The following is a 24,058-nucleotide window of genomic DNA, read 5'->3' as shown; positions in this document are numbered from 1 at the left end:
CTAAGTCTTAACACACATCAAACAAATCAAATTACACAACTTAATTATATGGTTCAATATAATTAATTTATAACAAGGTCTTATCATTTTTAACTTTAACAACTTCATACTGTTTCATACTCTATTTAGTAACTTAAATTTCTAGATGAAATAGTCACACACTTTAATTAACATGGTATATATCATAATGGCCGTAGGCCCTAATTAAGTCTAAGTCTCACCATTACTATATATCAATTATCAAAAAGGATTTTCACATGCTTGGCTGGTGAATAAAAACATTAATATTCAAGCCCACACGTGAAGGAGATCAGGTGTCGTAAATATATAATTAAAATCATAAAATTAGCTTACTCTCAGTGACTAACCTTTTTAAACTTTTAGATAAGACGATTAACACACATTTCAACAATATTCTATAAAGTTGAAACTAAACCCTTACACATTATGAACTATCACTACACCTTGGCCAGTCTTAGGTGGATTATAAAACTGATTTTAAGTTACAAAGTTCTAATTAACCTAGCTAGCTAGGTTAGTTTAAACAGAAACAAGAAGGTTACTTCCTTGTATTAGCATATACTTAATAAGGATTAACTAAAAGAGTTTTTTTTTTCCTTGAGGAAATAGAAGAAACCAAAGGATTTTAACCAAGGGTGAGGTCAAGAGAGATATCTGAACTGAGAGATAGCTCTAAGGACATAGTGCTATGGGAGTCTTCCTCTTCAATCATTGAAGTTGCACTCTTATTTGACAAATTGCTAGTACCATATGTTCGTACTATTTTATTCCCATCATCTCCATCCTGCCAAACAAAAATAAAATTCTAGTTAGTCGTAATTCTCTATTATATAAGTATATCGTAATTGTTTCCAATTTACTATGTCAAGCTAAAGAAAGTTAATTAATAAAAAGCGAATTAAGGATTTCGTTTATTACTCGAATAGTAATGCTTCCATTGAAGAAATCCCTAAACATGTAGCATCGTCCTTCCAATCCCATCATCTTCTCTGGCATAGGTTTCCTGGGAGGGGTAAACATGTAATTTCATATATCATCATTGAAATTCAATACTAGCTCCGGAGTTATCTGTCTTATTTTTCAGGTTATTACATTGATTGTGTAAAAAGCGTTCACACTCAAAAGTTACAATATTTTTAAAAAAGGAAAATGGAGATAAAGGAAGAGAAGAAAAATGAGACGAACCATGGAGGAGGAAAAACAGTAGGGCTGGAAGCAATTTTGTCCAAATAGTTAGTTGTTACAGTCGAATTAAGATGGCCATCAATCACGGTTTTGCCATTGAAATGATAGTAACTATGAAGAAAGTTTCCCTGTGGAAAATTCATTTGATCTGAACCATCAATTCTGTTCCTCTTTCTCCCATTTGCAGCTTCTGCTTCAGTTAATAACCAAAAAAAGGTCAAATGAGTTGGTGGTAGACGTAATTAATTAACTCAATGGCGTTACATACTTATGTGTGACAAAATTAAAAAAAGGTGAATTCACAATTTTGGTCTCCCTAGCAATAGATCTAGCCCTAGTACAAGTAGTTCTAAGTCCTTTTTCAATTTTAGTAAACCTAAAGTTCTAAGTCTTGATTGCATCACCGCTCACTACTCATTTACTTTCTACTTTATCATCTTCTTAGATAATAAAATCAAGTTTCAAGCGGCTGAAAAAAAAATTGTGAATTTAAATTATGCACCTAAACTCGCTCCTTTAATTATATATATATATATATATATATATAACTAGTACATATAGAAAAAATTATGTAAATAGGGATACCTTGCATCTGTTCATGTTTCATGCTTCTGTACATCTGTTCATATCATCAAAATACATTTTCTTAAAGCAACAGAAACGGTGGGGGAAAAAAAAAAAAAAAGAGAATTTAAAATTTTCATAGAACTTTTATTACCTGAAGGTGACTCTTAATGTGAGAAATGGTAAGGCCCTTAACATCCATAATTTGTAGCACCATCTTTGGTGTTGCTCCTAATTATTTGTATATAAATAATAGCTACCAAATTATTAAGTCATCATGATATATAGGTCCACTTCTATTTCTTAATAGAAGAATGTAAAATCTTTACATATATATAAAAAAGAGAGAGTTAGGCTTACGATCAACTCCACCAAGACGCTCAACAGCATGCACAAAGCTGCGATGAAGATCATGTGTCCATCGAAGTCTTGGCATTCTGGATCTAACATATGGTCTTATAGCTAACCCTGATGATTGATCACTATTGCTATTTCCTAGCTCGATGGATAAAGAAGGAGAATTTTCGGAGAATTCTAGCCCTTTCATCATTTTGGTTGGGAAGATAGCTAAGCTTAGATGTTGAAGAGAGAATTAAAGGAGGAATTATAGTCGTCTATGTTTAAGTATAGAGAAAAAAACTAAAAAAGGGAGTAATAAATATAAGGGAGCTAGCTAGCTAGTCACTGTTGTCACCTTTTGTCTACTTGTGTCCACGCTTTTACAACTATAGGATTTTTAAGTCTTATGAATTTTGATTATGAAGCTGAAAATTTTGAATTTTGTTCAACTTTGCACTCATAATTGGATGAAAATAGTGACTCTAGAAAAAGGAAGAAAATGAATAAGGAAAAAAAGATTTTAAATTAATCCTCAGAAAAGATTCTGAATTTCTGATTACTTTACAGGACATTCTTTGTTTGAAGTCAGTATCGAAACATTCGTGTGTGCCCTTACATGAGATATCTACCCCCCACCCCCCTCCTTAAAGTTTTTTTTACCTTAAAAAATGGTCTAAAGATATCCTTAATTGTGTTTGAACATAGATGTAATCGTCAATGTGAAGATTAGCTAAATGACAAGCTGGTGTGTGAAAACCTCTTTTGGCATCTGGTGAAGTCAGTTACAAATAATTAACACAACAAGCGTGTACCGTATGAGTTATACAAGTCTTTTTTGTTTCTTAAAGTTTTTATTAAAACATTATTCAAGTGTATTGTTTCTTAAAATGGGACTATTAATAAACTCCCTCTAAGTCCATATTTAGTAGTAAATTATTAGGATATGACATACTCCTTACAAAAAATATTGAAGTAAATAAATTAAATGCTCTTTTTCACTATTATCTTTTTGATTATTTCTAAATTAGTCTTTTAGAAAATATAAAGCAGTTAAGAACCTTATTAAATGAAGGGTAAATATTATGAAAAAGGTCCCAATAATTTTTTTAAACTTTGAATTATTCACTTATTTAAACTATGAAAAAAATCTCAACAATTCACTTAATATAGAATAGAAGGAATATAGTTAAGCTTATATGATCTTGATTCTTGAGTTCAAGGGAGGATCTATGGTGTGAGGTTCGGGTTTTTTGGAAATTCGATAATTTTTTGCATAGATTCTATATTTATATTGATAAATCTATCAAAAATATAAAATTAACCTAAATAACCGTTCATTCAATTGCTTAAACTAAAATAGCTTGTTAAATGTATAATTTATGTATATAACCATTTATAATCTATGTATATAAACTCAAAAAAGAGAACAGTGAACTGAGCGGACTACATGGTGTTAAAATCTCAAATATGTAATAAAATAATTTTTTGGTCAAGCGGTAGAAATAAAATTGAACTTGCTTAGGTTTAGCTATCCTCATTGATGAGGGTTTGAACCTCTGGGGCACAAATAATAATAATAAAAAAGTCTCCATTCCATATTACTTCTCCATTTTGTTTTTTATCCCTTAAGAAATTATAAATTAAAAAAATATTTTTTTACTAATTTACCATTGCATTCCTTTTAGAGCCTTTATCTAGACAAATAATCCACTCTTTTGATTAACTGTGCACATGAAAAGAAAAAAAAAATCTTAGAACTAGACGATATTTACGGTTTCAAAAAGAATAATTTTAAGTATAAAATGAGAAATTTGATTAATTTTATTTTGATTTGTAAATTGAAAAAAATAAATGAAGGCAAATATTTTTAATAAATATAAACAAGTAATACTCCTTCTGTTCCTAATTACTTGTTTACTTTTTCTTTTTTAGTTGTTCCTAATTGCTTGTCCATTTTGATAAATCAAGAAAAAAGTTTACCTATTATACCTTCAAATAATTACTTTGAAAAAAATAGAACTTCTTGAAAATTTTAAATTTTTAATTCATTCACTTCATAATTAATAGGTATAAAATGATAAACTCACTAAGTCAATCATCGTTTTTTTAATAGGTATGTAAATTGAAAAGTGGACAAGTAATTAGGGATAGAGGGAGTATAAGAAGAAGATCAGATCAGAATAGTACTAAGAGTAAATTACAATAGTAACCTTGTTTATTGGGCAATTGGCAAAGCTAACATGACTAAATTATCTTATAGGAGGTGAGGTCAAAGAAGGAAAAGATGAGGGTGACATAAGCAAATGTATGTCTTCTAGGAAACAAACATACCAAATTCTCCATTTTCCTCTTCCTGGAAACCATAACTCCTTCTCATCCCTAAAGTTCCTCTACTCCTTTTTTTTTCAGGCTCGGAACGTTAATCCTGACTAGACGGAGCCAATGAAATTTTGACACACGTTTAAAAGTTTGTTTACATGTGGCTCATTCGCGATAACCTTTTTAAATATAAATTAGATCAATCTCAATATATCAAAGTATATATGTTCATGATATTTAAGAAAGATGACACGTCATTATTATTCAAATTTTCGTATGATACTAATTATTAGTGGGGTGTATATATGTAGCCAAAATTCGACACGTAGCGAAAACGAGAGGGGAAGAGAGTAATTTTAGAATATTCTGTGAAAGGATGTAGCTGAGGAGAATATGAGTAAGCATGAATAATATGGAGAATTTCTAGTTCTACATTATGGACGGATGAAAAAGTGTGAAGGCAGTACTAGATTTTGAAAGAATGAGGAAAGCCAACTTACTCATAATTTCAGGTAAGAAACTAATTTGGCTAAAGTTAACTTGAAAATCCGATCCGTGAATAATATCTGCATGTGTCATACATATTCTTACCTTATCAGAGTCAAGTTCAATTGAATTGAGTTGAGTTGAGTTTGTGCCGACCTCAACCAAACATTTTACATTGCCAAACAAAGCAACTGAGCTTTAAATAAATCGAGCCCGCCCTATTAGGATCGAAATAATTAAGTTAGTGTATTAAACTTTAAAAATCATAGTAATTAAGAAGTCAAAAGACACAAATTTAATGTTGTTTGGTCAATTGATCTAATCCATCGATATATAACAAATGGTACAAATGATGAGATTATTTCTCATTATTGGTGAATTTCCTCTAGCTAGCCTTCCTCTCGGCAGTCTTGTTATCCTTCTCAATCCTCAATCGAACGATGAGATTTTCGAGGTTATCTATTTGCATTTGTGTTTCAAGTAATTTTTTAAATTATTCTATAAAGAAGGTAACTTCTCAATTAAAATTGTCACTTGAAATGTGTCATTGACAACCAAACCTGCATAATACATTAGGTAAGTAATAAAATTGGGATAAAATCGCGGGATAATTTAGCTTAGAATTAGTTATTCTGTGATTATAGTGTTATTTATCATCCCACAATAAAGATGGGATAACAATCCTGAATAACTAATTGAGATAACTTGTTCCCCAACCAAACGAGCCCTTAATACTTTCAACAAAGGCACTATTTAAGTTTATACCTTAAGTAAGGAGATCATGGATTATACTTGGATATGTATTTAGCCCAATAAAGGATAGTTTTGAAAATGTGTCATATTGCCCTTATCGAAATAGTCACAATCTATTTAATCTGAAAAAATATTATTCAAATTGCATTTTTCTCCTAATATTTTTTCGAGAAAATACTTTTTCATTTCTCATACATATCTCTTAAAAAATCTAACAATTATAATACTTGAGTCAAAGCTATGACCACTGTGAATCAATTAATACCTCTTCACAGAAAATTTACACTTATAATACACTACTCCCTTATATGACGAACTGCTAGCTAGCATGATAATTTAATTAGTTAAGTTGGTACACAAATTTATTACTATATTGTTGCCAATTTATTTTATCAAGTAATTAAAGAAAGTATAACTTATAAAAAGCGAAAGATTTTGTTAATTACTGGAAAAAAATTGACAGATTTAACTCGACTCTTAATTACTAAATTCATGTGAGCTCATATCTTACCTTGTAAATCCTCCTTTGTCATCTAAAAGCGGAGACCATAAACTCATTAATATATATATATATATAAAAGTCCTTCGGAGTTTGATTGCACAATGATCAAGGGTAGTGTCAAACTTTTCAGTTACTAATTGAAGTCAAAGAACCTTATCGAAATTGTTACATATATATGTTAGGTTTGCCTGTATAGTCAAACGCAACTAATTCTAGAATAAAAATAAATACGCATATTTATTTATTTATTTCTACCCTTGTTATCCTACGGATTATGGAGTCAGAAAAAACTCGAAGGTCAAATATAACATAAAAAGATTCTTGAAGAAGTGAAATTTCCTCTATCTTTTCTAGATTGCATCACTGCACACATTTACGTACTTCTCTTTCAATAATTGAAAAATCATAGACTTCTCAATTCATACTACTGTTTACTTGGATAAAAATATATATATATCAAGTTTCAAATCAGTCAATGAGTACATATATATACTACGGTATGATGAGTTGGAGCAAGCCCACATTCAAGCTTCGACTAAATTAGGATCGCGCTCTGTAGGGCCCATTCGGGGGTGGCGCTCCCAACAAGATTTTCTCGAACCCGAGACCTCTGGTTAAGGGTGAAGCACACAACCCTTGTGTGTTCAACATTGTACACACAAATTTTTATCTTGTCCAGTAAATTAATTACATATTAAATATTAGAGGCAGATTCAACAATGCGATGCCTCAAGGCAAGAAAATAGCAATCGATTTTTAATTCTATAATTTGACTTGAATAGCTAATATCAGAATAACAAATATGATTTTAGCGTAAAATCGAATTCATTATAAATTTTCTGTGTAAATATTGACTAGCCCATCATCATGTTAAAAAAGATGAGAGGTTGGTAAAATGGAAGGGGGAATTAAAGGAATTAGCTAGCTAGGTCTATGCTATACAACAAAAAAGAGAAGAAATAATATTAGTGAGTCTGTTGTCATGTTTTGTCTACTTGTGCATTGAGGCTTTTTCCTACAAAAAATTGAGTTCATCTTGAAGAGTTTAATTTAATAAGTCTTTTGAATTTTGATTACAAAGCCAGAATAATTTCAGGGAATTTTATGATATGTTCAACCTAGAATTCATTATTGAATGAAAATTTGTGAAAAAGGAAACACAAAATTATTCTGCTGAAAAGGCCAAAGGGTTGATTGATGATAAGTCTTACTTTTTACAACATAGTCAGTATCAAAACATTCTTGTGCCCTCTCATATATATATGTACCAAAAATTCATAAGGGGCACCTCTTAAAAAAAATATTCAAGGAGTAGGTTTAATTATAAAAGTATTTATTGAAATTATCCTTTTTTTTCTTAAAATGTCTCACTTAATTAATATAATAGTACTCCACAGTCTGCATTGAAAAAATATATATACTTTCTTCGTTTTAGCTAATTATGTGAACCTATTTAATTTGATTGGTCTCGCGATCTAAAAAAAAAGAGATGAAAATTAAGGTTTAAAATTTATAGCCTGAAACATGTTATAATAAGATTTTATAAACTTGTAACTCTAATCATGTCATACCATTTATGTGGTTGTAATTAGAATTTTTCATTAATGATAAACTAGAAATTTTAAATTAAATCGTTTCCAAAAATTTAAAAAATTAATTATTATTTTTAAAAATAGACTAATAATGAAATATGCTTATATAAATTGAAATAAACAAAATAATAAATAACTAAATGGATTGTTCATACAATATAATACTATTAATACTATTAGGTAGTAATTCTTTTTCATTTCGTTGAAAGTTAACTTAAAATACTATTTATATTACTTGTTTTTTCTAAATTTTAAGATACTCTTTTATTTAGAAATATTTTGATCAATCAAATATTCCAAAACACATGCACCCATATAGTTGAATTAATTATTTATGTTTTTAGAAAGAATGTATTAACTTATGTCATCAAAACCAAGAGGCTGTTGGCAGATGTAATTTTCGTATCATATATACTCTTTTAGTAATAACAAGAATGATGAATAGTGAAGTGAGGCCAAATAAAGAAAAGATAAAGCTGACATATATATATAGGCAAAAATGTGTTTGTCCTCAAGGAAACAATTCCCAATTATTCTCCAAAGTACTCCACATATAACTCTCTCCCCCGTATATTGTACGTAGATTTACTACTTCTTTTTTTGTACACAATCCTATTCACATTGCTTTAGCCTAGATACATAATAAAAGTTTGTTACATGTGATTCATTTGTGATAACTTTATCAAATAATTTAATAGATCGATCAAACTTCATTATATATACCAAATCATGTCAGGCCATGGGTGAATGTACTTTATGAAAAGATTATATTATAAATAATCATGGATGACATCGTTTCATAAAAAAAACATCTTTTAAGGTAGAATTTTGAAATAACATTGTTTTGAGACTAACTTGTTACTATGATTTATTTATTCGTTAGCTAATTAATTCCTCAAACATCGTATTGACAAATTAAAAATTTTGTGTACGCCATTTATTACATTAAGTAAGACGTAGACTAGACAGCAAATCATATTTGTGATTTTTCTGGAATTCATGATAGGATGACAAACTTTGCACGTCATTATTTATCCTTTCCCTCCCAAGATAGTAAGTAAAATGGAGTATATGTAGTTTTTGTGTAGGTGCATAAATTCGAATTATCTTACGTAAGTATTAGTGGAAGGATGGAATTAGGAAACGTAGCTAAATTATAGTACGTAAGTGGACAAAAATATATTCCCTGGAAGAAGTCGTAAGCATGAATAATGAACACTCAAGTTATTTCAGAAAATAAAAACTCTTTGGAATTGAATAGGCCTTGTTCATTTATTAAAATTCCGATATAGGAGAGGATGCCACACCAGACGTGAAAATAGGATTTTTATTTAGTGTATAGTTAATTTTGAACCGTATATAGGTATGTACATTAGTACGAACTTAACGTAAAAGTGTATAAGTACATGTGAAAATAGAGTATAATTAAGTTGGGAAGTTATACAATCTTCATTTAAGTGTGTATAAAATCGAACCAAAAATTAAACCAAATCGTAAATCGAGTCAAACCAAAAAAAAAAAAACTCGACTAGTGGTTTGGTATTGAAAAAAAACACTTGACTATAGTTGGGTTGGTTTGGTTTTAACTAAAAAAAACAACCCGAAACCAAACCAGTCCGACATATATATATAATTTTAAAATTTTATTTTATACATAAAAATATTTACTTTGATATAATTTTTAAATATTTCTTATACTTTTTCATAGTTTTTATTTTTTAATATATTATTTCAAGTTTGAAACTTAGAATTCGGAATGGTTTAAAAAGATTATAGTTCACATATGTTGGTAATTGTAATAAAGCTTAAATCAAAATCAAATTAATACTAATGCAAAAAGGAAATCAATTCAACACTAAAAATAACAATAATATTGAATATTTGGTTTTTAGTTTTACATTGGTTTAGACAATTAAAATACATAATCTAATTTTAATTTCCTTTAATATTTAGTCATGTAACTAATACTTATTAAACTTATTTTAGCATGATTCAGTACTTTTAAATTATGATCATTTTCATTATGATTTGTTAATTTGCAATAGTTGTTTTACACGATTTCATTATTATTATGTTTTTGTTGGATATTTTAGTGTCATTAATCATATCATATTTTGTGTTATTTTCTTAAGAAACACCTTAGATAATTGTATTTTGGTAGGACTAAAGAAATATTTGAAGTACAAATAAATTACTCCCTCTGTCCCATTTTATGTGGCAACATTTCCTTTTTGGTCAGTCCCAAAAAGAATGTCACACTTCCTTATATGGAAAGTATTTAAAGGTACAATTCCTTTTTTATCCTTGTTGGTCCCACTTAATCTTAAAATAATACTCCAATACATTTATGAGGAGAGAGAAATTGAGTCTACTTTTTAAAAGGGCAATTTGGTAAACATTTCAAAGTCTTCATTTATTTCTTAAACTCCGTGCCCGGTCAAATGTTACTACATAAAATGGGACGGAGGGAGTATATGTTTGTATGAATAATTTACCGGAAAAACCCAAAAAAATCCGAGGTTGAAACCCCCCTAAATTCTATTGGTTTGGTTTGGTTTATAAATTTAAAAATCTGACACAAATGATTTGATTTAATATTTGAAAAACCTGAACCAACCCGGCCATGTACACCTCTAATCTCATTTTTGTTTGTGGTCATGACCATTAATCTGCACGAATAAAGCTCAGGAGTTATGTAATTAGGCCCAAAGGAATAGAGTACTATTTAGGTAACATTGGGCTGAATTGCTGTTCTAAATCAACTATAAATCGAAGCCCAATCACTCGAGAATATCTTCTCTTGTTGTATATGTAAGACCTAATAGACAAGACGAGACAAGAGGAAGTTACTCGAATGGTAAGTACCCTCACTTTCACCTCGAAGGTTGTGAGTTCAGGTCACCAAGGGAATTACTTGGATGGCCTTGAAGTAAAGAAAGTTATTCTCCGCTTATCTATTTAGCATTTAACCAAAAGTTTGGGGAAAAAAATAATGAAATGTGAAATGATATATTCCATCAATTTCAACAATTAAAAACAGGATACATATATGATATAGAAAGAAAAGAAGAGACTAGCTATAAGTCATAGCTCAAACTCAGCTTCTTTAACTCTTCCCAGATTAAATCTTTCCCTTAGCTTACGTTGATTTACGCCGGTCACCCTCTCGTGACAGAAAACTAGCTAGAACTATTACTGTTTCAAAGAGGCCTAGTGCGGTGACCTCTAGCTTTGCCACAAAGAATAGCATTCTTTGGTATTGGGAGTTCATCTCTCCAAGAATTGGCTGGGGAGTAAACTCTTAAGTAGAATTGTTGACCCAAGTACCTCCTTGACCAATTCTCAGACCTTATGTTCCACATTCCTACATTGTCCAATGCCATGTATATTGCAGTCCATGACTTGGGGTACACCTGAATTACATCAAACAAATACGTTGGAACATAAGCTTAAGGATGTTTTAGCATTGAACAAAGTTGAGATGATGTGTTTTGAGTTTTGACAGACCTGGACGGTGCAACGTGCAATCGTGTCCCTTAAGTTGTAGTGTGCTCTACTTGATGGAGTCCATTGTCCACCATCCATACTGTTCATTCACATACATAAAATTAAGAATCAAGAGGACTAAATGTAAAAAATAGGCTTTTCTTGTTTCTTTTTGGGGGAAAGTATGATGCTAAAGAGATGATTTACCCGACAACAAAGAAGGAATAGCCATCTATATGCCATGACTGGACAGTGTTCTCCCAATTTTGGAAAATGATCTCAACGTAAGATCTGAAGCTTGCCGCCATAACTGGGGTTCCAATATAGGCATTTCCATTGTAAGGCTGGTCAGAGATACTACCAAGGTTGAATACTCCTCCAATGTTGAAGTAATCAGCCAGCTTAAGTGGGGTATCCGGATCGGTGTACGAGACACTGTTGACAGCATATCTCTGTTTGCCATTTATATATGGAGCAGAGTTGGCAAGCATGATTGTGCGCGAAGGCTTGATCAATCCATAATGATAAGAACCTTGAGGATTAGGCCTTGGTCCACTTGCAGTTAGATTCCAACTGATTTGACAATCAACAAATGAAGACTTTTCAGTTACAGAATGGAAGTGATACAACCTAATCAATCATGGATCAATTTGTTTTGTGTGATAAGGTAAGAGAATTAGACAAAAGACGATGTATTACCGAATAGATCTGGCCTGGTAAAGGGACCAATTAATTTGAGTAGTAGGCCCTCCAGGGGGAGGTCCAGAAACTTTTGTCCATGAGTTGCTGTAGTGAAGAACAGCAGTAGTGGTTAGCACTCGTGTGGTAAATCGTGAAGAGACCACGACATAGTAGTCCTTTGGAGGCTGATTAGCGGTGACTAAAACTGAATAAGACTGTCCTAGATGGATGTCAAGTGAAGTGTAGGTTGTTTGAAGTGTATGTGATCCCTCAACTTCAACCAGTTTCATTGTGTGCCCTTGAATTCTGAAATTAATTGATGTTGCAATCCCCACATTAGATATCCTGAACCTGTATGTCTTACCTACACATTGAGTTAGAAATGTTTAGAAGACAAGGCACAGTAAAGTAAAACAAGATTATTGTAATCAGACAAGTTAGCAGTTTACCTTGATCAACTGTAAATGTGTATCCGTTCCATCCACGACCATTGATAATAAGACCATCAGGTAACGGAAGATCATGACCACTATCTAAAATGTACTTCAGTTGCTGCAAGAACCAAATCCCCGCGTAAATTCAGCACCAAAATCATTCAAGTTAAACATTGAAAAGATAACTAAGCCAAACAGATGGACTCACCCTGTGACTTCTCTTGTACAAGTCTCCAGCTAGTACAGTGAAATCATGAGCAGGTGGAGCAAAAGGTACTGGAATTTTTGGACGGCTATAGACTCTGATGGCACCATATCCTCCTGCTGCCTTGTGCATTGCAAGTGATGGGAAGTAGAAATAACTACCTATCTGGTCTTTTGCTTGGAGGGTATAAGTGAAGTTTTTTCCAGGTAGAATTGGACAAGTTGTGCCATAAACTCCATCTTGCCATGAGTTCCTCCTTTGTTGTATACCATTCCTGAAACAGTTGTCAATAAATTTTAAGTATCAGAAAGCAAAAATTCTTGAGTTAGTCCATACTCCAGGAGCTAATTAAGATGAATTTTATCAGCTTATATTTTTAATATTTATTAAGTATTTGTTTTGAAGTCCTTAAAAGATTCCATAGGTATACAACATGGATTGGTCATTGCATAATCAGGTGGAATTAGACTTCAGTAGCCTTCATTATTCAGCCTTCATAATGCTAATAATATAATTCCCTTTGTCCCTACAGAATGACATGCCATTTTCTCTCTGTTATCAAGGTGTGTGTGGTTCATTGTATTCCACATATAAATTTAGTAATAGTTCATGTCAGAGATCTTTAGATCTAGCACGTGGGCAGTGTGTTTCTTTGTTGTACCAAAGATTTGTTACCCCATGTCATGTTAATTCCATGTCTCTCATTAAGGCAGTAAAGGCGCATTGGTCGGTAACAAGTTATTCCGTGATAAATTTCATTCCAATTAAACGCAAGATAGACTCATTCTAAATTTAATTCCGAGATTAGTTATCTTTCGTCCCTTATACCAAAGGTGCCCCAAGTTCCAAGTGAAGACATGAAAGCTATGTTTGAGAACTCAAAATGAAAAGAGACAACAGGACCAGGGCCTACTCACTCACATTGACAAGACCAGCATCTAAACAAGTCTAATTCCTACAGCTCATACCTCAGTTGTGTAAACTAGACCAAAAGGCACATTTACTCCTTAAAGACAAGTCCCTACCAATCGTTCATTTTAATCATAATTAATTCAGATTCGAGACGTGCATAGCCCATATAAGGGGAAAAAAGGTCACTGTTAGAAACCTCTTAATTTTATTTGATGACTCGAATTCGAAATCTTTCAAAATCTTTATTAAAGGGTCAAGGACCTCAACCCCTTACCTACACCATCTTTTTCATTCCAAAAGACACCGTTTAGCTTTTTGCAAAAAAATTGTATTATTTTGCTACAAAAAATGTGCACTTTTCTTTAGTATAATACTGTCATATTAGGAATAACAGAAAACAAAATCGTTAATTAGCAAAAGAAGAAATGAGGAACAAAAACAAACATATTAATGAAGCAATATTTGACACGAAAATATGGTTTAATCATAGAAATTTCACTGTTCATGAACGTACAAAGAAGGCAAAATATTAAACAGATCTGCATCAAAAAAAAGTTTTTGGTACCTAAAAATGTCAATCACATTGCATAACAGCCAAAAGATTGTACCTTTTTAATATCTAAATGACATTAACAGAGGATTATGAAAGAAAAAAAAAATAACATTTTGATTAACATCTTACCAAGAAATGAGAAAAGGTTCACTCAAGTAGTTATAGACACTGATAATCAAATTGTCATTTGTTACACAGTCAATCTGTGGCCCTGGAAACTGCCCATTTATCAAGATCCCCTGTCACCAAGAAAACAGAGCGTTACTCGAATCGCCTTAGTGAAAATCCAAGAAACATACATTAAGAAGAATTATATACCTGCTGTTTGACACCCAAAGGGTAAATATCTCCATAAGTGATTTTCCAAGTGTAGTACCGATAAGGGTTGTCAGCATATACAGTTTGTAAAGTAGTAAGTAACACAAGAATAATAGTGAAAATGAAAGAATAATGAACATTAATGCTCTTCTCCCTCATTATGTGTTGTTTCTTTTTGTATTTTCTTGGGGAAAAAAATGAACTTTTTCTGGTTTCCCCTTCTTCTCCAAAATGGAAAATGTTGGAAGGGAAAAGAGAAAGAGAAAAGGAGTGAAGTGACAAAGGGCTTGTGAGTTGTTTGTCAGTGAGAGTGGACAAAATATATTGTGAATTGAGAAGGACTAGCCCCTGTGACCCCTTTCACATGCACCTGGAATTCATGGATTTAAAAATATTTAAAAGAAAACCATGAATAACCCACATCACCAAATTAACCGAAGTTTTGGATTGTGATAGCGTGATAAGTATCTTTCATCCTTAATAACAAGTCTGAGTCTGTGCCCCTCCACGATAGACTTTATAATGCGAATCCAGATTTAGTCAAAGGGTTTGAATATCCCTGGATATGGAGTTGCCTTAGGGAGACTTTTACTCTCAAATTTGGGTTTTTTGCGGGTGAACTCAAATTTAGTCAGACCACAATACGGATACCCTAACATTATATGAGAAACCAAAAGAGTAAAATTAACTGAATAAGTCCCGTCAATACAAAATCATCTTTGTTAGAGAGTATTTTATCTAGATTTTCGGTTATAAATTCAAATTTAGTCTAATTGAATACCAACCATTATGCGGGAAAAAAAAATCAACTGAAGTCTCGAAGCCAGCAAATTAAGCATTTTCATCACGATGTACCCAGTTATAAAGAGATTTTGAGTTGGAAAAAATATAAAGATGACGCGTTAATAACACGTTTTAATATGTCCTTCACCCTCAGTGGTAATTTTTTTGTTTTAATTCCGATAATATAGTTTACTAAGCACATTTGACTTTAAATCGTATAATTTGAGAATTTTTACAAATTTATCGTAGTTAGCAATTATTTTAAATAATGTACTCACATAAAACTTACTCAAATAATCTCTTTCAATTACCTTAAGATTAAATATGTTTCGTCGAATACCATAAGAATTAAGATAAAATTTACTAATAATTAAGGGATCAAAAGTATTATTATCTCAAGATAAATTGATATTTTAGCTGTTTTTTTTAATTCCTTTGGAGAGTTTCTCGGAAGGAATCTTTAATTTTGTCAAATATTTAAAGCAAAAAACAAAACTATAAAACCAACTAGTAATAAATTTATGAAGTGAACAATCAATTTCTGTCTTCGTCGTACGCGTTATATGTATAGTACTTCCCTTCCTTATTTGCTTATTATATTGGAAATAAATATTTATTTATATTTATTTGGTCTAAAAAACTATAAGATAATTGATCATTTGTTATTAAGTATAATAATTTTATTTTCAAAGCATTAAATTAATAATATTCAAAGAATGATATTGTTACGTTGTCATTCTATTTGATATTTTATGCGAAGTGTGTCAATAAAGATAGCCCGGGGGAGTACCAAAATCCTTTGAGAATTGTAATAAAACCCAAATTAACTTAAAAGATATATATTTAAGCAAATCTTTCAAAGATAATAACTATTTTTTTGCCTCTCCAAATAATAAAAGTACTCCTAAAATGAAATAAGTAGAATTTTTAGCATCCCTTTCGATAGCCATACCAAAAACTAGTTAGCTTCAGGATGGATGTAGAATGAAAGTTATTGGTTCAGCAGTAACATTTCAATTCATTCTATTTTTTTAATGATTTCATAATTGTACCTTGAACTCTTTTCATATGATGGAATTGTCACGAATCAAATAGTTTTTCTCCGTAATATGTATATAAAATTTTATTAATATATATAAATATTTACTCATAAATTCAATTATTAAATTAAATATTAATTTTAAATTATTATAAGAACTCATAACCTTCAAATCATGAATTTGCCTCATATTAAACTCAAAAGTCAACCTAGAAAATATAGTAACCTAGGCAAAAATGCAAACTAGTTGGTTGATGTTCTTAAATGTTATACTTAATGAGTTAATGTTGTAAGCAAATATAACACCAATATGTGCGCAATCTGAATTTAGTATGATTGCAATGTGGACTTCAAACTGGATGGGAAATTTAAAAAAAAAGAAGCAAATATAATGTATATAGAGTTTGCCTTAAAAATTAAATTTGTTCCTGGATCGAAGTGATGTAAAGATTATAAAATTGTTATATTTGGCATCACAAAACCCCAAGTTTAATCAAGCATTAATTGTAACCCACATGCATGCTCAATTGTTAATTCAAAATTAAAATCGATCATGCTCTAAGTTCTTATGTTCATTTTTTGGAGTACATGATACGTTCATTTGACAAATTAAAAATATTCCTATATTTATTTGATGTTAACAACCAAGAATTGGTTGGAACATGTTGCCAATCATTTAAGAGGCCGTGACTGTGAGATCTAATGCTTCATTTTCGATTTGTTTAAGTACGTAAATCTTGGACAATTAATAAACAAATAATTATACCTATGCACAATAGAGTTAATTTAGTCAAACTCTCTACAAACTAAGTATTTATTTTGAAGTAGAATATGCTTTTGGCTCAATTTTATCCCAATTTTAGCGATTCATCCTTAATGAAAGTATCACCCTAGTATTGCACTCTCCAAGCGTGCTTAGTTCCTCCCACCCTCCACCCTATCGAGAAATAGAACTGATTAATCCTAAGTTACAGAGTCAGCCCTAGTCCTAATAACCCTATCAAATGATGATTCGGTATAGATTTTATATCTTGAAACCAATCTAATCTTGGTGTCACTTTAACCGAAGATTCCTCACTGTGTTATATATTACCCCACCCATTGAATCTCCTAATAAAAATCCTGAGTCCATTGTTACAAACTGAAATTAGGACAGGATAAACTTGAGAATCGAAGAATATATATAAACTATCGGAGAATAATGTTCCATACTAGAGTATTTTTTATTTATTTTTTTACAAAGGGGGTAGTCATTGTTGTGAGCCAAAAGGATGATGATGTGGTCAAACTCTGGCATGTATCGTAGTTATTAAGGCCAGCTGTTACAATCCCAATTGGCTTCAGCCAAAATAGTGACAAAAGAAGAAAATTGCCGACAACAGGTATAACCTTGTCTTTTTGGTACAAATTATTTATCCATCAAAATCTACAAAGTTATTAAAGTCAGACCAATTTGTAATTTACCTGAAAACTCAATGGGTGTTCAGGCGTCAATCACTGATTCAGCTCAGAACTTAGATTTGTATTCAACTTATATAATCAATATACTTTATATTTGTTATTTAACTTATATTCACATTAGTCATTACTTTAGGGCTATAAATTGACTATTGTCACACTAGTTGTTGTGAACCAAGCTGATTCGGTAAGGTCCTATGGGCTATTAGAGACTTTTATTTGGGATCCAGGCCCAATTAGTATCTTTGTTAAAAAGGACTAGAAGGTAGAAGAACGGTTATGCAATTATGTTGAAGCTTTGGTTGTCAGTTATCTGTCATCCCCTTTCTCTGTTCTAGTCTCATCCCCTTCTAGTTACCGTCTTCTATGTTAGTCTATCTATAATTAGTATATTATTACTTTGTTGTGCATATTATACGTTGTACTTTGTATCTAGTTAATAATATATACCAATGTTTGTGTTGGGAATCGAGTTTGTTTCACTAGTGCTCAACCTATTGCACTCTATTCCTTTATTTGGACTAAAGTACACACTAATGCTCGACAAACATGAAATTTTCAACAGTTGAATGATGAAACAGTACAAGAAAAGAAAATGAAAACTTATAAATTAATAAATATCTCAAAATATAAGGTCAAATTGCTAATGCATTTGCCGTATTACAAACTATCCAATTTCAGGGACAGCTCGATGCACAAAACATTAGGGATTCATGTTGGATATATGATAGTGCTGCGGTCCAAAGGGTGTGATACATAACAATCTACCCTGACACAAGCATTAGTAATTGATTCCACACACTCGGGACTCATGACCTATAGGTCACACAAAGACAACTTTATTGTTGTTTCAAAGCTCCCCTCATGTAGAATTTCTTTAAGGGATGAAGCTAAATGATTTTTATCCGTATCCTGCTTAAACGTAACATTCATTCTTAAATGAATCTTGATCTATAAATGTTTTCAACAGGTTGCTATGTTAAGGTTACAATGAATACCAAAATGAGGCACAAATGACCTAAAAAAAATGTTGAGGTGTAACTTGAATTAATTACTTAACATGGATGTCACAGGTTTAAAATCATAAAGTTGGGGCACAAATAATCCTCATGTGCATAATGCAGAAACTTGGCTGATTGAAAATGGTGTTCGTATTGGTTGTTTTTCATACTCCTTGGACTTAATATAGTGTTTAACCTTCTGTGATTGGGCTGATAGTAAAGTTTGTACTCAGATGAACAAAACAATACATGTATCTTTTATTACCTAACACATCAAGTAAGATAACTCATGTATCACAAAATAAAACCATATTATTCTTAATGGGACGTAGCAAGTATTCTGTATAATTAGTTGAGGTGCACAAAAGCAGGTTCGGACACCATAATCATAAAGAAAAACCATATTATTCTTGAACAGATTTTAAATATCTTTGCTTTGGATTGATCCAAAAATGACTTTACTCTCAAAACAATTATGAGTTAATCGAGCATTTGCTTTTGATTCATTGCTATATGGAGAGATAACAACAGCCACAGTAAAAAAATCACAAGGAGTAACTATGATTCTTTATTTTATTTTTTCTTCATTTCAAGTGACTATATATATCAAGGGTACTCACCAAAAGCACCCCACCTACATTCCACAAATGGGCTACAACTTAAGCAGGTTTGACAATTTAATGAATTGAAAGGCAACCCAACAAGAACCAATATTTAATAAACTGCCAATATACAATAAACCCAAATCAATAGTCTGTAAGTTTGTAATTGAGACTTGAGAGTGACCCCCAAACTATAATTATGAGGCAGCCTCACTACCAATATGTGGGGTCATCCATTATCTTTCCCCTATCACAAATTCAGTTAACAATACATACAATTCATTCCGAATTATTTACCAATATGATCGAAATATATAAAACCTAGATCTTAATTATATATATTATGCTTAATCATACAAAATTTATACATTTGATGGCTATTGTAAACTAGATCACCTAAAGACAATGAACCGTAATTATTCATGAAAGAAACCATATACTTGGATGATTCATGGAAAAAGCTCCCCACAGAAAAGAACACATAAATAAATAGACAAAGAGCTACTAGTGGTCCTATTTAGTTCCAGAACTAAAGTAGGTGCATTATACTAAAAAACTATTCTACTTTTAAGCCAAAAGAAGATCTATTTTCTGTTTGGCTTCCAAGAAACAAAAGAGAGCCAGAGGACTGCTTCTTTTTCTTTCTTTTTTTAAGAAATAAAATAAAACACATTCTTTTGTTGCTTTAATCCTTTTTTAAATTTATCTAGATCCATTTTTCCAATTTTTTGATAGTTTTATATCAAATAAAGATATTTAATTGATAGACCAAACTAAGGCAAATCAAGATTTCCACTTCTTCTCCAGCTTTAAACTTTGGGATTACAAGGAGCAAGAGCTTCCAAGAATCTCATTAGATACAACTTTTTTTACAAAAAGGTCCATCAAAGAATCCCCTAACATGTGAATTGTGATCCTCCCAAAAAAATATTCATCCACACAATAAGCACTCCTCTGCAAAACATCACTGCTCTCTCCACAATGAACTAGTACTACTTTTTTATTAAACAAATCAAAAGATTTATCCTAAACAACTAATTAACTTAATTGTACCTGAATCAATGAATAATAAAACAAGCACAAGGTAACACCAAATAAAACATGCACATTCTTGTCAAATTTACTTGTCTGTGCTCCAAGAAACCTTATTGTGTTTGCTCCACTTGCTTGTGTCGCGTTCGCTACCTCGCTTGTTTTATTGCTTACTTTCTTACTGCATTTTTAGTAGTTTATCGATTGTAAGTATACGTTCTAACCCAAGATAATCATCAAATGAAATAGGGAAACTATGATTTTACAGCTAATTTTAGCATGGGGAAATGAGAAGGACAAGGACAAATGGTATGGGAAAAAAAGGACAAAAATTTATGCTCACCTTCCTGGAAATATACAACTCCCGTGACCTGCATATATTCCCCACAAAAGGAAAGACATAAGTTCAGAGCTTCAGCTAAATAATTTAGAATAGACTTCACTAAAAAAAGAGGAAACAAGTGGAGCCCTATACTTGCTAGCTATATATATATATATATATATATAAACAACATGATGTAAGTACTCTATTCTGGTTAAGTCAAACTCCACTAAACAACATATGCATTCTTGTGGTTCCATTCTATTGATAATATGTTAGTACTTTTATCTAATAACGGTGCTGTCTGGTCGAACTTATATGCACATTGACTATTCTACCAAATATGTGTCATCTCCCACACAACACATATACCAAGGCCTAAGCAAATTAAAAGAAATCATTTGTATTCGCGGAGATTTGGACTCTTGTTTCTTAAGGTTTTCACCTATGGGTGCAAGTATGTTATTTTATAAAAATTGAATATCAAGTACATCTCTATTTGTGTGGCCCTTAAAATGGAACATAAACTATATAAAAACTGAAATCCTATTTCAAATTTTATTTCCACCATCAGTTTAAATCTTCCATATCCAAGTGGGCACTAAAGTTCCATTGTGGGTCTGGAAACCACTAGCTCATGAATTATTTTGCACAATGCGACATTTGTGATTACAGTTGTCAGTGTATCATGGAATCAACTTAAGAAGGCCATCAAACATTCTTTATGGTTCATAAATTATTTTTGAATTGGATTGTGTTTTTTTTTTTTCCAAATGGGATGGTTCAAAGATATTTTACATTAAAATGTTGAACATGACATAGTTTGGGACAAAATGCTTAAGTCACCTAAGAAAGAATTATCTTTTTGTGTCATCCATTTCAGCTCTCTCATTGTTACAAACTAAAGTGTAGCTCATAAATCGACAACTAGAACTTCAAAACTTCAACTTAATGCATTGAACTAATATTTTCTTGAAATAGAAAGAAAACTAAATATAGAGAGAAACTAAGATTATGATAGACTTACTTGGATCAGTTGTGGTGATCATGGCCACTCCCTTGAAGTCACAAGAACTAGGAGATCCCCCTTCCTTCTGATAATAGCTATCAAATGCATATGAAGCATGGTTCTTCACATCATTAGGCTGATAACAACTCTCCCCTGGCTGAATTTCGGAGCAATTTGCCCTCCCCGGTCCACAAGCCCAATCTAAAGCTGTCTGCATTGTCCTCTTATCAACCCCATCCATTGCTATGCAATATGTTTGGTTAGTGGTGTCATTAGCCAAGAATGTACCACTTCCAGACACATGAAGCAAGTAAACAGGCGTTGAATTCCCATGGAATAGCCCCCAATTCGCCTCGGACAATGGGGGTGACCTCAAATCCTCATTGAATAACTCATATATGTACACACTAGAAGTAAGTTCCGGATGCAATGGTGTACCACTACGATCAATTATATGCTTAATTAAATTGGAATTATAAGTATCAGCATTGTCAATTGTAGCATAAGGCTCTTTAGAATCCCCTTTTGAAGGCCATCCTGATTCAGTAACAAGAACTACCACATCTGTTGTATTGAGATTTTTCATGGAAAAGTAGACAGAATCAATCATTGCATCAAGCACATTGGTGTAATGAAGCAAAGTATTAGGATCCACCATCTCTTTAGAAGGTGTCAAGGGCTTGAAAAGAGAGTTGTCTATAGGAACAACCCCTTTATTCTGCATAAACACATAATAAGGGTACAAATTCATCATCAGAGGTGACTGTGTCCTTGAACAAAACTGCAATAACTTAGAAAGGACAGAGCTCATGGACTGATTGAAAAAAGCTTGGGAAGGTGGAAAAGGGTCAAGAATAATAGAAGCAGCATTTGGGGTTGAAATCTTGATTTGGTTATGCAAATTTGCAGCCACTAAAGCACTATAAAGTGACTCAATTGCTGGCATAAGCAAAGGAGCTGAACTTGGCACAGTGGTCAAGATTTCATCCCCAACTGCAATTGCAGTGATAAGAGTTTCAGGGTAATAAGCTGCCACATTGCGCCCAATCCAGGTAGCTGCAGTAGTATTAGAGGACCCAATAGCAAGAATTTGGTTGTTAGGCACACTAATAATCACTCTGATTTTGGTCTTAGCTAGTGCTTTGAGTATATCAGGGTCAGCATCATAAAGCCTTATATGAGTTATCTTTTGTAATTGCAAAAAAGCAACCAAGTCTGCAGGTGAAAGCAAATTGGAAACATCTGTACCTATGTTCACTCCCACATATGGCTCATCTTTGTCTTGCTGCACTTTTATCTCTGCAACACATTCAAGAACCATATTCATAAGAAAAAAAAAACACAAAACCAAGAAACCCCCACAAAAAAAAAAACATGTTTTTTTTTCAAGATTGGTTCAAATATGTTACCTGGTACAAAATTTGGACTTGATGTGGAGAAGAAGCAGCAACAGAAGAGAAGAAACAAGAAGAAAGGAGGGAGCTTTTTAGTATTTGCCATTAAAGAGAAGCTTGAGGTTTTCTTGTATCATCTTCTGTTTCAGGTTCAGGTAGGGATTGCATTATCTTGGGAAATTTTTTTGCTGTTTACTAATAAGAGGGGCAATTGACAACAGGGATTTTTGACTTGCAAGATCTAAATTTGGAGTAAGCTATAAGAAAAAGAAAAAAAAAACATATTAATAATTCTTGCAAGTAAAATGGACTTTAAGGTAGCTTTTGGTGCATTATTTTTACTGCAATGCATCAATAATGTTGGATTTTATGTTCCTGTGGGGTAAGAATGACAATAATGACCTTGTAAACCGACAAGAAAATTGAAACAGTGACAAGTTTCTGCAATTTTTGAAGCACTTTCTTTGTTTCTATAATGGGTTTGGTACAAAGTTGGAACAGTCTAACGGGTCGTTTGGTTGCAATGTTAGAAAAAATTATTTCAGCAAAAAATGTATAAACATAAAAAGAATAAAAAAAAAAGTTCTTACATAGTAAAAGCTGTGTTTAGTAGGTTTGTATAAATGAATTTCGCGCATAACTATCGAAGCATTTAAAATGTCAACTGTATTGAGTTATGTGGAATTTTAAAATGTCAATTGTGTATGATTATTCACCACATAATAATTTGTATATCAGTAATCCTGACATAATAATTCCTTCATTATTGCTTACTGTATGATCATATTTTGATTAAATCCTTACACAATAATAAACCAAACAACCCTTATTTAATGTATGAAATAATAGAAATTTTTGTGAAGATTAAAGATAGTAAAATAAAGACAAGATTTTTACTGAACACAAGGCTACTTGTTGGAATTCTTTGGGATGCTTCTCAAATTCCAGGCTGGCTATCAGAGACCTGACTTTGCGCTTGTGTAATGACTGAAGTGACCCCATCAAAGTTTCTTCAGAGAAAGGTGAAAAAAAGTAAAAAAAGGTGGAAAATAAAAACATGTGGAGGAG

General features: G+C 31.9%; 3 protein-coding genes across 3 annotated transcripts; all 3 read right to left on the bottom strand.

Moving 5' to 3' along the window:
• Positions 1 to 622: 622 nt before the first annotated feature.
• On the bottom strand, positions 623 to 2,320 carry LOC125822190 (transcription repressor KAN1-like). Its single transcript, XM_049501572.1, has 6 exons — positions 2,131 to 2,320; positions 1,925 to 2,001; positions 1,792 to 1,825; positions 1,207 to 1,399; positions 940 to 1,024; positions 623 to 805 (listed from the first exon to the last, which is right to left on the bottom strand). Exons 1-6 carry the CDS (start codon positions 2,318 to 2,320, stop codon positions 647 to 649), a joined length of 738 nt encoding a protein of 245 aa, XP_049357529.1. The 3' UTR covers positions 623 to 646.
• Positions 2,321 to 10,685: 8,365 nt separating this feature from the next.
• On the bottom strand, positions 10,686 to 14,634 carry LOC125822171 (L-ascorbate oxidase homolog). Its single transcript, XM_049501552.1, has 8 exons — positions 14,351 to 14,634; positions 14,162 to 14,271; positions 12,571 to 12,841; positions 12,378 to 12,480; positions 11,947 to 12,292; positions 11,455 to 11,820; positions 11,269 to 11,347; positions 10,686 to 11,174 (listed from the first exon to the last, which is right to left on the bottom strand). Exons 1-8 carry the CDS (start codon positions 14,507 to 14,509, stop codon positions 10,962 to 10,964), a joined length of 1,647 nt encoding a protein of 548 aa, XP_049357509.1. The 5' UTR covers positions 14,510 to 14,634; the 3' UTR covers positions 10,686 to 10,961.
• Positions 14,635 to 20,071: 5,437 nt separating this feature from the next.
• On the bottom strand, positions 20,072 to 23,275 carry LOC125822173 (glucan endo-1,3-beta-glucosidase 1). The gene is made up of 4 exons (XM_049501555.1): positions 23,006 to 23,275; positions 21,615 to 22,895; positions 20,609 to 20,636; positions 20,072 to 20,446 (listed from the first exon to the last, which is right to left on the bottom strand). Exons 1-4 carry the CDS (start codon positions 23,094 to 23,096, stop codon positions 20,272 to 20,274), a joined length of 1,575 nt encoding a protein of 524 aa, XP_049357512.1. The 5' UTR covers positions 23,097 to 23,275; the 3' UTR covers positions 20,072 to 20,271.
• Between the last annotated feature and the right edge of the window lie 783 nt (positions 23,276 to 24,058).

This window comes from Solanum verrucosum, unplaced genomic scaffold (assembly GCF_900185275.1).
Source record: "Solanum verrucosum unplaced genomic scaffold, falcon-dt-bn FXZP01000103.1, whole genome shotgun sequence".
Classification (NCBI taxonomy): domain Eukaryota; kingdom Viridiplantae; phylum Streptophyta; class Magnoliopsida; order Solanales; family Solanaceae; genus Solanum; species Solanum verrucosum.
The sequence above is the reverse complement of the archived record's forward strand: the minus strand, read 5'-3'. Positions and strand labels throughout refer to the sequence as shown.